The sequence below is a fragment of the Etheostoma cragini genome, chromosome 15 (genome assembly GCF_013103735.1).
Source record: "Etheostoma cragini isolate CJK2018 chromosome 15, CSU_Ecrag_1.0, whole genome shotgun sequence".
In the NCBI taxonomy this organism is placed as follows: Eukaryota; Metazoa; Chordata; class Actinopteri; order Perciformes; family Percidae; genus Etheostoma; species Etheostoma cragini.
This window is the reverse complement of record NC_048421.1, coordinates 6,669,603-6,682,661: the sequence shown is the minus strand read 5'-3', so window position 1 is coordinate 6,682,661 and position 13,059 is coordinate 6,669,603. Positions and strand designations below refer to the sequence as shown.

General features: G+C 39.6%; 1 protein-coding gene across 23 annotated transcripts in view; it reads left to right on the top strand.

Moving 5' to 3' along the window:
• cacna1aa (calcium channel, voltage-dependent, P/Q type, alpha 1A subunit, a) overlaps positions 1 to 13,059 on the top strand; it is an 83,218-nt gene that overhangs the window by 43,487 nt on the left and 26,672 nt on the right. For 13 of the 23 annotated variants that reach the window (XM_034895194.1, XM_034895211.1, XM_034895210.1 and 10 more), the window contains 11 exons: positions 684 to 743; positions 901 to 1,007; positions 5,179 to 5,190; positions 7,039 to 7,138; positions 7,401 to 7,561; positions 7,798 to 7,938; positions 8,030 to 8,231; positions 8,388 to 8,552; positions 9,014 to 9,124; positions 10,802 to 10,885; positions 11,887 to 11,889. In XM_034895194.1, coding sequence (XP_034751085.1) covers positions 684 to 743; positions 901 to 1,007; positions 5,179 to 5,190; positions 7,039 to 7,138; positions 7,401 to 7,561; positions 7,798 to 7,938; positions 8,030 to 8,231; positions 8,388 to 8,552; positions 9,014 to 9,124; positions 10,802 to 10,885; positions 11,887 to 11,889 — 1,146 coding nt within the window. The remainder of the gene's footprint in view (positions 1 to 683; positions 744 to 900; positions 1,008 to 5,178; positions 5,191 to 7,038; positions 7,139 to 7,400; positions 7,562 to 7,797; positions 7,939 to 8,029; positions 8,232 to 8,387; positions 8,553 to 9,013; positions 9,125 to 10,801; positions 10,886 to 11,886; positions 11,890 to 13,059) is intronic. The other 10 variants (XM_034895218.1, XM_034895216.1, XM_034895206.1 and 7 more) reach the window with 3 other exon arrangements.

Sequence of the window (13,059 nt, the reverse complement as noted above, 5' to 3'; positions counted from 1 at the left end):
TGCTTTTGTTGCATGAAATATTATATGAATACAATACATATTGCTTTTGTTTTTACTTATCATGCTGGTTGTTTTTTTCTTTGTAGTGTCATGCCAGCCTTCTACATCTGTGGAGCTGCATGAAGGAATAAATAATTTAATCCTATAAAGCTTCACACAAAACGAAAATCAAAAACTTAAATCTCCTACCATTATGTTGGTTGTCAGTAGAAAATGAAAAGGAATAGATTCTTTTTCCCAGATTTTTAAGTATTACAAACCTACCCAGAGGGAAACAGCATAAAGTAGGCTACAGCATGTTAATGCAAGTATAATAAACAGTTACAATGTAATTTGAAAAGGACTACGTCTGCCGCAGGTACTCAATATGATATGGATTGGATGTTAGACATAATCTCATTTCAATTTTGATTTCTAAAATTAGCATCTTAATAAAAACAATATCAGATAATATTATATATATATATATATATATATATATATATATATATATATATATATATATATTTATCAGTTATCAGTTATGTGTTAAGATAACATTTATAAAAGTATAATGCACTCCAATGTAAAATTATTGGTTTGAAAACTTATTTTGAAAATCATCATACTGTGCATATCCACTCAGACACTCCTTTCCACTGAATGATGCCGCAGCGAATCACATCCTCTTTCTCTTTCTGCAGGTCCTACGCTATTTTGACTATGTCTTCACAGGAGTATTCACATTTGAGATGCTGATAAAGGTAAGGCAATGTCTGGAATCAACAATCAACAACTTCCTCCTAACGTATTGAGCCTATTAATTAGAATAAGACACTTCCCAATGCACACCAAGGCCAAATTGCACATCCATACCCAAGGGTTCCCATATCATAATCAGGTTCTTTGTTTCTCCTTTAGATGGTGGATCTGGGCCTGGTCTTGCACCAGGGCTCTTATTTCCGGGACCTGTGGAACATCCTTGACTTTATAGTGGTTAGTGGTGCTCTGGTGGCCTTCGCCTTCACGTAAGTTTCTCTCCTGCCACCCGCTCTCCTCCCCAACCCTCCTTGCTCCCCCTCTCCTGCCTATCTACTGCCTCACTGGCACCTTGGAGTACAGCCTCCCCTGTTCTTCTTTATTCATCCATGGCTCAATTTGGGCTCTCTCTTTCCTTCTCTGACTTCCGTTCTTTCTTTCATACACTCTCAAATATTCACTCTCACTCTCAGCATTTCTATATTCTCTTGTCTACTGTCCTCTCTTTCATGAAACTTTCTTTATACCTATGCTTACAAATAGCCACTCCTTTACAGTTGGCCATTTCTTCTGCTTTCTGTCTTTCTCATTCAACTTTGCTCTTATAGTCCTGCCATTTCTAAGCCCCTCCCTGCGCCCCAACATGTTAAAAAAAAGCAGCATCCCCTTCCTATCCCCCTCTTCTCCCCCCTGTGAGAGGTGAGGACCACCCTTTGCACCCGTAACCCTTTAGTGCCCAGGGCGTTCTAGAGTTAAAGGCCCCATGCAGAGCCTGGCCGGGTTATGCTTGGCTGGCTCTCAAAAATCTCCTCACCCATCTCCATGGAAATGCAGGTACTTTAAACCCTACTTAATCTGCATGACTGGATAACATTCAGTTACATTTGCGTAACTGGGTAAACTTAGGGCGTAGTTTTTCCTTCAGGATTGTGCTGGGTACAAAGCATGAACTGTGATTTTATTTTTTATTTTATTTTTTAGGATTTGCTGCTGTGCTGCTTTTGTATTGATAGGGATAATATTTTCTAGGCTGCAGTCAATGTGAAATCTAATGTGATATTGCTGCAGGTTGAAGACCTTATAAGTTTACAATGGTAATGCAATAACCTCTGCCACGAATACTCAAAGGTCATCTGCAGAAATATATCTGCTTGATCCCTGTTTTTTAAGAAAAAAACAATGTCTGTGCATACATGCCCCACAAATGTTCAGTTTTTGTGGTCTTGTGTGTGGGTTACACCTGAGTGGGGAACAGGTGGGGGTGATATGATAGTAGATGTGGTGGACACAAGAAGCATCATCACAAGAAGACCAAGATACTCTGGCCTGTTGATATTGCTCTTTCAGCTGTGTTGATCCTGCCATGTTCACTGCGCAAGTAAGTGACCCTTTGTATTTCCCTCAGATGAATACATTAGTGAAAAAAAACAGTAAATTTTTATTTTAATGGCTTCAGTAAATTATCATGGCTGTAAGTCCAGTCTTTCTGGGAACGTTAGATCTGTGTGCTTGCTCCTTTGCCATTCATAATGTATGGCATCTTGTGTTGGGTAGCTAAAGCTGATGGGTTTGGATGGTAGGGGGGATTGCTCCAGCCATTTCATTTCCCAGCAACTTTATAATACATTGAGTTACTTGTTAATGCTATTACTTGTAAACCTGTGCGATCGAATGCATTTCAATACAATTCACAATTCAGTTTCTAAAGGCAGACAAATAGGCTTCACACAAAGAGCATTTTTGCTGGACTGTTGTAATGGACTCTATTAGGTTTGTACAGGTGAAACTTGCTAAAGGACAACTACAGTACAGCAGTACTGAAGATATGTTTCTTGATTAATAGATCTGACTTGGGAGATAGTGAACAGCAATCCAATCACTGGGGTGATACATTACCACAGATTTCCTTAATTTGAGATACTTGAGACCATACGACTATTTTCTTTATTCCAACTATATTGTCAACTTTCATTGGAAATGAATAAAAAAGACACAAGGTCTCCATATTCATGTACTTTATATCAAAATGGAAATGGCTAAGTGACATAAATAATTGAATGCATGCTGCCTAATGTATTTGATAAACCATACTTGGTTCCGCCCCAACTCCTGATGTCTTTAAGACATTGGCTGCTAGGATGTTTACCATGTGTAAACCAAATTAAACCCCTCAAACTTTGCATTTCCTTAGCTTGACATCCTCTTTCATTGTCTCTTTTGTTGCCCCTTATTTTTTTCATTAGTCTGGAGTTTGGTCCTGGTCACTCAGCTTTAAAATCACCTTGAATCTGTGGAAGCTGAACTGCAGTAAAGCTTTAAGTTGTTCATTATAACAAAAGCTGGCCGTCCCTTCTTACACTTATCTCCCCTTCTTCTTTTGCTCTTTGTCCATCCCTTTACCTCTTTTACTGTTCATATTAACATCCAACATGTTCTACTCCTTCCTCCTCATCCTGCTGGCCTCAAACATGTTTACACAATATAGGTATTTAACGTCAACAAGGGATATGCGTAAGAAAAGATCCCACAAAAAGTTGGGATATTGTGTCTTTTGACCTCATTCTAACCAAGCTCATTACAGAGTTACTACGATTCTTCAAATTCACCATTATCAATGCCCACTAGGTATTTAGGGAAACAAGCAATGGTGCTACTACACTGTAGTTTGTGGCAAGCAGTATCCATTAACTTCAAGGAAAAAGCCACCATTACATAATTATAAATGTATATTTATTATTTGGTGAATCACTGCATTCACTGTATTTGTTAAGGAAGTCTTCAAAAGTACTGTTTTGTGGTTGGATTTCTTCTTATTTATACCATGTCCTATGGCTGCATTGCACAATGATGAACTAAAATAATGATCAATAGTTGAACAAGTATCTATGCCACTTCTCTGGGTGAGTTGTCCATTGATGATTTTGTAGCATCAATGAAAAATGTCACCTTTCTTACTCTGAGGGACCAATAGTGTGTCCTGTTTATACATGGTCTCACGTTATCTTGGAATGCAGCTTATCTGTTGGAATATGAAGTACACACTTTGAATCAAGATTTGAATGTGTCTTTATCTGAGGCTAAATGTCAGCTACATACAGTAACATGTACTTGAGGAGGACAAAACATTATTTAGAAAATACAAAGGAAATGTCAACAATTGTCGACAACTACTACTCATTTGTCAATAGTACAATGGTGGTGATTGTTGGCCAGCATGGAGATGAGAAATTGCGTGTCCTTTAAGAAACCTATGAACTTGGCAGGTGCTCCAGGGTACTAGTATTGGGGCTCCTTCTATGAGACTGGCTTTTGCTCCAGTCTTTCTCTCTGACTCTGTGCATGCGGTACTCATAAACCTGTGTTTCTGTTTTTGTGTATATATCTGTGTGCTTTTGTCTTTAACTCTGTGTCATCTAACTTCTTTCTGTTACATATTTATATGAGGGTCTGTATTTACTCTCTGTGACTAAGTCTTGACTTCATATAGAAATGTTAACTGTGTTCTAATAAATAGATGGCTGGTGCATACTGTATGTTAACATAAAGATGAACTCACAACACAATCAATTAAGCAAGTTGAACCAATAAGGTCTGATTTAACTATGATAGGGGTTAACGACACTAATGGCTGATGGAGAGATCTGAACCAGTCAGACTCATACACATCCAGATAGTGCCTTAATTCAATTGGTGGAAATCAAACAGCACTCCAGAAAGGCTCAGCAGTCTCAATGGAGATGTTTATCGCTCCTTTAATCCAATTAGTCTGGTCTGAGGGCTGCTGGTGTCTTGGACCGCTTGTTCTGCTGTCCTGCACATTTCTGCGGCCAGACTGAGCTTTGTGCTCGGACCGGATCCCGACGCAGAGACACTTGCCTGATAACTGACCTAGTTTGGTTAGCTTATAGGGATACCTTGACATTTTGAGATACTTTTTCACCAGGCATAGTGAATCTCTAATGTAGCATAACTTATGAGGTTTCATCAATGGTTTTGAAAGGAAGTGCTACTCTACAGATTTTATTTGGGAGTTCAATTCAAATAAACTAGATTTGGAAGATTTATTTAATATTTTATTAAATTTTATTTAAAAAAATAATTTTAATCCAGTGGTATTTTCCAGCTGAATAATAATACTAGTAATTGCCACTCACAGAAGCAGCATCTGGCAAGTAAACCCATTGCTAATAAAATCCGAGATGAAGGCAGTAGTTTGGTGCTGTGTTCTAGTCCCATTTTTGGATAAAAAGCAGGCAATGTGTTCTCTTTTTCTCTCTTCTTTCTTTCTTTCTTTCTGTCTCTCATATGGATGTTTTCCCCTTGAAATCCCTCCTTTTTCTGTGTCCCATTCTGTTTCTTCCTCCCACCCTTTGTCTTTTTGTCTCCCTCTCTTTTTGTGTCACTGTCTCTCACCCATCATCTTTCCGTTTGGACCAGCAGCAGCGGCGGCGGGTAAAGTTCTCTGTCTTTTTCCTCCTCATTTTCTCCTTCTGCACTCTCAGGGCCTGTTCTTCTGATCACACATCTCTATCCTTTTCATCCATCACAGTTGACTTCTGTACTTGTCTGGACTTCCCTTTTTTTCCATTGTTCACCATGGAACAACTCTGACCAAACAAAATCTCAAGTTAACTTGCATCAGGTTTTCAACTGAATCACACAGATACCACTTAAAAAAATACCATTAGTACAATTTTAACCAAAGACAGGGGAAATGTGACCAAGCAAATGCACACTGACAGTGTGAGAACCTGCCCCAAAAGAAACAATTTAAAACATAAATCCAATGCAGAACCTAGCAGTGGTTTATATACTGTACATGCACACATACACACACACACACACACACACACACACACACTCACACACACACACATACACAAACATTTACAATACACACTCATACACAACACACAGCATCTACAATCACACAACCACCAGCGATCTACCATCTGGTGTAACAGCTGGAAGACACAAGCAGCTGTACACACAGCTGCCTTTTCTCCTAAGGACCACTGTCAGTGACCTTTGACCTTAATCTCTTTACCCTGATCTTTACAGGCCGGATGTGTGAAAAATATGGGCAGGGAGTTAAAGTACAAGGAACTTTTCCATTATGCTAGTTAGCCAGTTATCTAAGTAAACAGGTTGTTTTTTTTTTCTTCTTACAAAGTAGCTCTTTTTTTTAGCATCAGTTAACTCCTGTATTGTATATTATACATAGTCAGGTAACTGGCAGGCTTACTTAAAGTACTTACAGTGTGTTTCGTGCAACTGAAACCAAAGTTGTTTTTCCTAACATGTGTACCAAGAAAGCCCAAAGTGCTTAAGTGAAAGAGGTTTGGCTCAGCATTTCAAGAACTCATCCAGAAATGCTCGCAAAAAATATCTTTGTCTTTGCCATAACGGCCCACAAGACAAAATTCCATGCTGTTTGAACAATGCTGTGAAACCTGCTTATCCTAATTGTAGTTTGGAGTTGATAGAAATGAACTGGTTGAGTCATCAAAAGAGAGAGTTTGGCTGTTTGCTCCATTTTTTTTATACACATTGCGACACTACCAAATTGTGACAAGTGTTCAAAGTCTAAAGAGTGGATTTTACCTTGTTTAACTATACAATGGGGAGCATTTGTAAGCTGTCATTAAGTTGACAGGAGGGCATTTCACTGTAAGTTACCCCTCTAACAAAGCTTCCACTAGTCTGCTGCAAATGGCTCTCAAACTCTCTCTGTAAATGTCTCTCTGTAGAAAATACTGTAGTTCTCCATCACTTAAGCTGCTGCTTAAAAGAAAAAAATGTTGCATCAGTGAATGCAAGGTTTCAATGCAGCATGAATATATTTTACCATTAGCTGGGCATGTGCAAGGCCAGGCTTTAGCCGTCTTTGTAAAGCATTGAAATACATTGCAAAGTGTTAAACAAGTGTAGCTACTAGTTAACATTTAGACAGTAATGACACCAGTTGTTCCCATAGCATGATGAATTGTAGTTGTAAAATACCACCTAACTCTAGCATGTAGCTACGTTGCTAACCTCACACTTAGAAATAAGCGTAACATGATAGCAACGCTGCATGTGTTGCTATGCATTTAACCCAGACGCAGTTACTCATTGTGAGTTAACTCGGACAGAAATACCATCAAGAAATGGCTGCACACTGCCATTTGGGAATCCAGAGGACTAAACCTGTCATACTCACCTGAACCTGCTGACTCTTTTTATTTGTGCGTGTGCCTGTGCGTGCGTGGGTGCTTTGTGTGTGTTTGCGTGCTTTGGTGTGCATGTGTACCTGTACAGGGGGAGCAGTAAAGGAAAAGACATCAGCACTATCAAGTCTCTTAGGGTACTGAGAGTCTTACGACCTCTGAAGACTATTAAACGTCTTCCCAAACTTAAGGTATGTTTACATAGAAAATGTTTGACCTTGGATTAGAGTTACCATTACTTTTCTCATGGGGGACATTAATTGGCATTCATTATTTTTCACATTTCATTTTTTTTACTACAGGACAGCAGCACAAACCATATTTTGCCCCTTAACCTTTTATTGCCATCTGAAGCCTCAATTAAAGACTAAAACACGCAAATAATTACAACCCAGTGTGTTTCTGTCATAAAATAACCAATATCTATCTGTTGTTCTCTTTCTTCAACCTCAGGCTGTGTTTGACTGTGTGGTGAACTCTCTGAAGAATGTGCTCAACATCCTGATTGTCTACTTACTCTTCATGTTCATCTTTGCTGTGGTGGCTGTGCAGCTTTTCAAGGGCCGCTTCTTTTACTGCACTGACGAATCCAAAGAGTTTGAGCGCGACTGCAGGTCAGGAAAGACCCAACTGTATTTACCCTGAGCGGTGGAAATGTTCTGGTCTCCTTCCAAATATTTAGTTGAGGCCCTTAGTGCATAAGGCTTGCCTCAAGTGGTTTTAAAACACTTCTATTGTCTCTTTCTCTTCTAATACTACAGTATCTACTTTGTAACAGAAACATTTATAAATTAGGACGCTCACTCTGCCCTTTACGCATTGTGCTGACAATGTGATATGTGTATTTCAGGGGCGAATACCTGGTGTATGAACGTGATAACGAAGTGAAGGCGCAGAAGCGGGAGTGGAAGAAGTACGATTTCCACTACGACAACGTGGCTTGGGCCCTACTCACCCTCTTCACTGTGTCTACCGGAGAGGGGTGGCCGCAGTGAGTGTACTTAAACATACACAGTCACATGCGGCAAACATGCTTTCTGACAGCCTTTAACCATCCACCATTCTCTGCTCTTCCTCTGCAGGGTGCTGAAGCATTCAGTGGATGCGACTTATGAGAACCAGGGCCCGAGCCCGGGGTACCGGATGGAAATGTCCATCTTTTACGTGGTGTACTTCGTGGTCTTCCCCTTCTTCTTCGTCAACATCTTCGTGGCTCTCATCATCATCACCTTCCAAGAGCAAGGAGACAAGATGATGGAGGACTATAGTTTAGAAAAGAACGAGGTGAGGAAAAAGTGTAAAGGAAGAAAGAGATAAAAGGGTATTGGGAGGGGGTCATGAAGGGAGGAAGAGGGAGAGAAGAACATGGAGGGAAAGAAGAAAGACAGGAAACCATTGTAGGCGGGATGAAATGCTAGATGTTGTTTCTTTGCTTTGCAGAGAGCCTGTATAGACTTTGCCATCAACGCCAGACCTCTGACACGCCACATGCCTAAGAACAAGCTGAGCTTTCAATACCGAATGTGGGAGTTTGTGGTGTCGCCGCCATTTGAGTATACTATCATGGCAATGATCGCGCTCAACACAATCGTACTGATGATGAAGGTAAACGTCTACATGCTACAAACAGAAAAACAATAATGCGCACATAAACATAAACACACCAACAAAATAACAGTACCTACTATTGAGTTTCTAAAGTTAACGTCTCTCTCTCTCATTGTACCTCATTATCTCTTGCTGTCTCCACCTTGGTCACAAAACATAAACACTAGGCTGGACTTACTCAGATGTTCCTCTGTACACTATTTCCTGTGATAAAAAGCCTTTTTAATGAATATGTCTGACTCTCAATTGGGTGAGCTCAACTGTGTGTCCGTTTATATGTCTTTATACTCGCCCTCCTTTCTGTCCCTGGCGGTGTGTGTATGTGTGTGTGTGTGCGTATGTGTTTGTGTGTGCGTTTGTGTGTGTGTTTTGTGTGTGTATGTATGGCCATCCATCCTTGTGTATTTGTACACTGGTTTGTTGGTATGAATGTGTGTGCTGTCTGTGTGTGTTTATAGTATGACGGAGCTTCTGATACCTATGAAGCTGTGTTAGTCAACCTGAACATAGTGTTTACCTCCCTCTTCTCCATGGAGTGTGTACTCAAGATCATCGCCTTTGGAGTACTGGTGAGTGTATATATGTGTGTGTGAATGTGTGTGTTGAAGATATACTGCTTTACTGTATCTTTGTAGAAAGGGCTAAAAATCTGTCACTGTGTCTATATTACTTTATTTAGGAAAAAATGAGTGGTTGGCCAATGACAACTGATGACAGCAACCCCTAAAATTCACTTTACCCTGATTGAATTTCCCTCTAGACTTATAGCTCAGGGAAACTCTTCTATGTTGTGTTTTTGGGTAATAAAGCTAATAAAAGCAATCTATGGTGAGAACAGTAAGGCTCAATATGCCTGCAAGCCTGCTAACCAAAACAATGGGCTACAAGATGTAGAAAACATTGGATTTAGCAAATGAAATGACGCTGTTTCATGTTGTGAAGGCTGCCTTGTTTATTTTTTAGTTAGATTAGGACACATTGTCTGCCGTTCAATACTGTTTACATGTTTAAGGAGAAACTGTAGGGAAATAATTAGCTATTCAAGGTAAAAAAAAGCAAAGATGCAAAAAGATAGGAAACTGCCAGAAGTCAGCGGTAAAGTGTGCAGTCATCGGAGCTGCAGAGGAAAGGGAGGGAGGGAGGTGGATGCGGAAAAAATGGATAGAAGAGATAGTTTAGGAATGAATGTTGGGAGGACACACAGGACAGAGAGGGAACGGTAATACAGTAATTAGAAGAGCAAGAGTGGGCAGTAAAAAAAAGAAGCAAAGATTACATAGAGGGTGGAAATTAAGCAGGATAGGATTTGAATCTGGAAAAGTGCAATTAAACACACAGAGCATGTACAGTCATACACAAATAACACCGGGCCTCAGAGGGGTGTGTGCGGGGGGGTGGGGGGGGGGGAGGGGGTAGTGTAGTTGTCAAGGTGGTTTATTTTAATAGCCGCCTTCGTTGCTCTCTCCATGTCCCTCCAGTTGTCTAATGCACAGTTTGGCTGCAGGCAATATGTAGGAGAGCAAAATAAGCAGACCTCGCTTATCAGTGTTTGTTCATCACTGTTGTTCTTTCTCTTTGAGTCTTTACACCTTTAAAGCAAACACTTTAAAAGCTTTAATTATCTATAACTTTGGATAAATGTATATGGATTGAAAACACATTGGAGAGGGACGTGAGACTTTTTTTTATCTAACCTTCTTGTAAAGTAGAAGGAATTTGGTATGGTTTGGTTTATGATGTTCTGTACAGGCATATTACAGTATGTGATGTTTGATGGCTGGTGTTCTGATGCAGTACAAATTGTTCCTAGCTTGTCTACTGGCATCCATCCATCACTGCGTGTCCATTGGTCTTATCTGATTTATTTTCTTGTTCCTGTCTGACACTGACATGCCTTCTTTTTCTCTTTCTGACTAAATTTCTTTTTTCTCATTCTCTCACTCTTTACCTCTCTTTGTGCATCTTTTTCATTTTAATATTACTTTAATCCTTCTCCTACTTCTACCATATAATTTTCCTTGTTATTTCAATGTGGGCTGGCTATGCATCATCTCCTTAAACCCATTTCTCTGTCAATATTTGACCTCTCTTTTCCTTCTACACCCATGTCCTTCTACATTTTACTGTCTCACTCTCTTCACGTGTTACCTCATTCCCCCTCTCGCCTTGCTTTTTTTTCTACCTCATTCTCCCTCTTTTTCCTCTGTCTTCTCTTCTTTCATTTCTCTCTTTTGTCCTGTTCACAGAATTATTTCAAAGATGCCTGGAATATTTTTGACTGTGTGACAGTTTTGGGCAGCATTACTGACATCCTGGTTACAGAGCTTGGGGTAAGGAGCTAATTTATTTTCTGTGTAATTCTGTATGTCTAAGAGAGCTGTGCTGAAGAGTCAAAACTGTAAATAGAAGGACATTATATTCTATCAGCAATGTTTGTTGAGTCTATGTTTGTTAAGCTTGTATGACTGTTTGTTACGTGAGCTTCCACATGTGTCTATGGGCCTATACAACTGTGACATTGTTAAAAACACATTCAGTAGAAACGACAAGGAGTTAGGGAAGACCATGAGTTAGAGGCCACTGTTGAGTCTTGCATTGCTCTGTCATGCATGAACATCTCTTGAAAGTCTTATATAATTGCCCCAGTTGGTGGGACGAGAAGAGACCAGACTCCAGCTAGCCAGCACTGAGCCACTGACAGCAAGGCAGAAAACATGCTGAGGCTCTGTAGCGAGCCAGTGCACAGCTTCTGCAATTGGGAGATTGTATCTCAGGTTGTCCGATAGAGGTTACAGACACAGTCTTAACGGTCCATCACGGGCCATCTGACCGTGCATAAACAATTAAAACAATCGTCTAGAAAATAAATATCATATGTAAAATTGAGTGGCCAGAATAAGTTGATTAGTGTTAGTTACATTACTGATGCACAGTGTTCTGAATTCTTTTGAGCCAGTGATGGTAAAAGGGCCAAGTAGTTTGTTTAACTAGTGAAGCAACATCATGATATCTCAACATAATCTGACCACATTATCTGGATTGGTAAAATATATTATTATATGGGCTGTCAATTGATTAAAATATTTATTTACAATCATTATCCATAGTTAACGTGCGATTAATAGCGAATTAATTGCACGTTTTATCTGTTCTAAATGTATAAAATTAACAATTAAAGTAAATAAAGTTTCTCACTACTTCCAAGTCTCTATTTGCTGCACTTTAAGAAAACTCACTTTTAAAGAGTCCACTGTCGTTATATTCTTTTGCAGCACTCTGCCGTGTAGTTCACTAACGGGCCTGTTTGTAACCGGTAGGCTAAATTTACCAGATGGTGCGTGACTGTTTTGCTATTATTACAGACATGTGGACTAACCATAGACACTTGTGTTGTGCATGCACTCACATCGGTGCGCTGCTGACTTTGAGTAGGGGAAACACTGGAATGGATATTTGGCGTTATTTTAAACAAACAGGAAACGCTGATGTGTCCAACTGCCAATTAGATTAATTTACTTTATTAATCAAAGGTGCCGGAACACCCTTCCAGATTGTTACAGACCACTTCAACCTGCAGTTACTGCTGCATTGCTTCCTGATTTCCAAATTACGGAACGGCCCGAGGCCCAAATCACAGAGCGTGCGTGCATTATTTGCGTGTCAAAGAAATAAGTACGGTTAAAAAGAATATGCATTAACTTGTTATTATCATGTTAATTTTGACAGCCCTAATTATTATGTGACATAGTTACACCTATCATCACTTAAAAGCCATAAACACAAACAAGGTAGTTAATGGCCATGAAACTTTTGAAATGTTTGCTAGTTTGTTTGTAAAAGTGCATATATCTGGAGAGTGAGTTTAAAAAAAAACTTGATTAACAAGGTGTGTTCTGACAGAACATGAGGCAAATTTTAGACGCGGTGTAATTGCAAACAAAACAATGTGAGGATGTGAATGATCATCACATTACACTTCTATCCTAAGTGTCCCATTTGCTTCTGTGTAAGCCCGTACGAAATTGCCCGGGTTGGTGCAAACTGAGGCGAAGACGCATACATGCGATTTGAAAATGTTTCATCTGGAGCAAAATAAAATGTACACCTATTCCAGAGACAAATAAGTGTACTTCATACATGTACAAAGCTGAGAGGATTAAAATAAGAGACACACACACGTACTGTACCTATTTTTTAATTTAGAGCTAGCTCCAGAAAAATTGGTCGGTGGCCGTTTGGAGCAAATAACCCGTGAGAATAACGCAAGATGAAACACTTGCTTTGTGTTCTGTCTAAACACACAAAGTCAAATTTGTACAGTATTTGCTAGACTATATCCTAGAGCTGAATAGTCATTGTTAAGCTCTGTGATATAAACCAGTTCTGTCTGAGGAAGTAAGGGATACCAATGATTCAAGCCCTCTCAAGGCTTAACCTTCCTCTGGTGTTAGCTTTCTGCTGCCATCTGAAGTGTTAGCGGGTCATTTTGGACCCGTGTATTAAA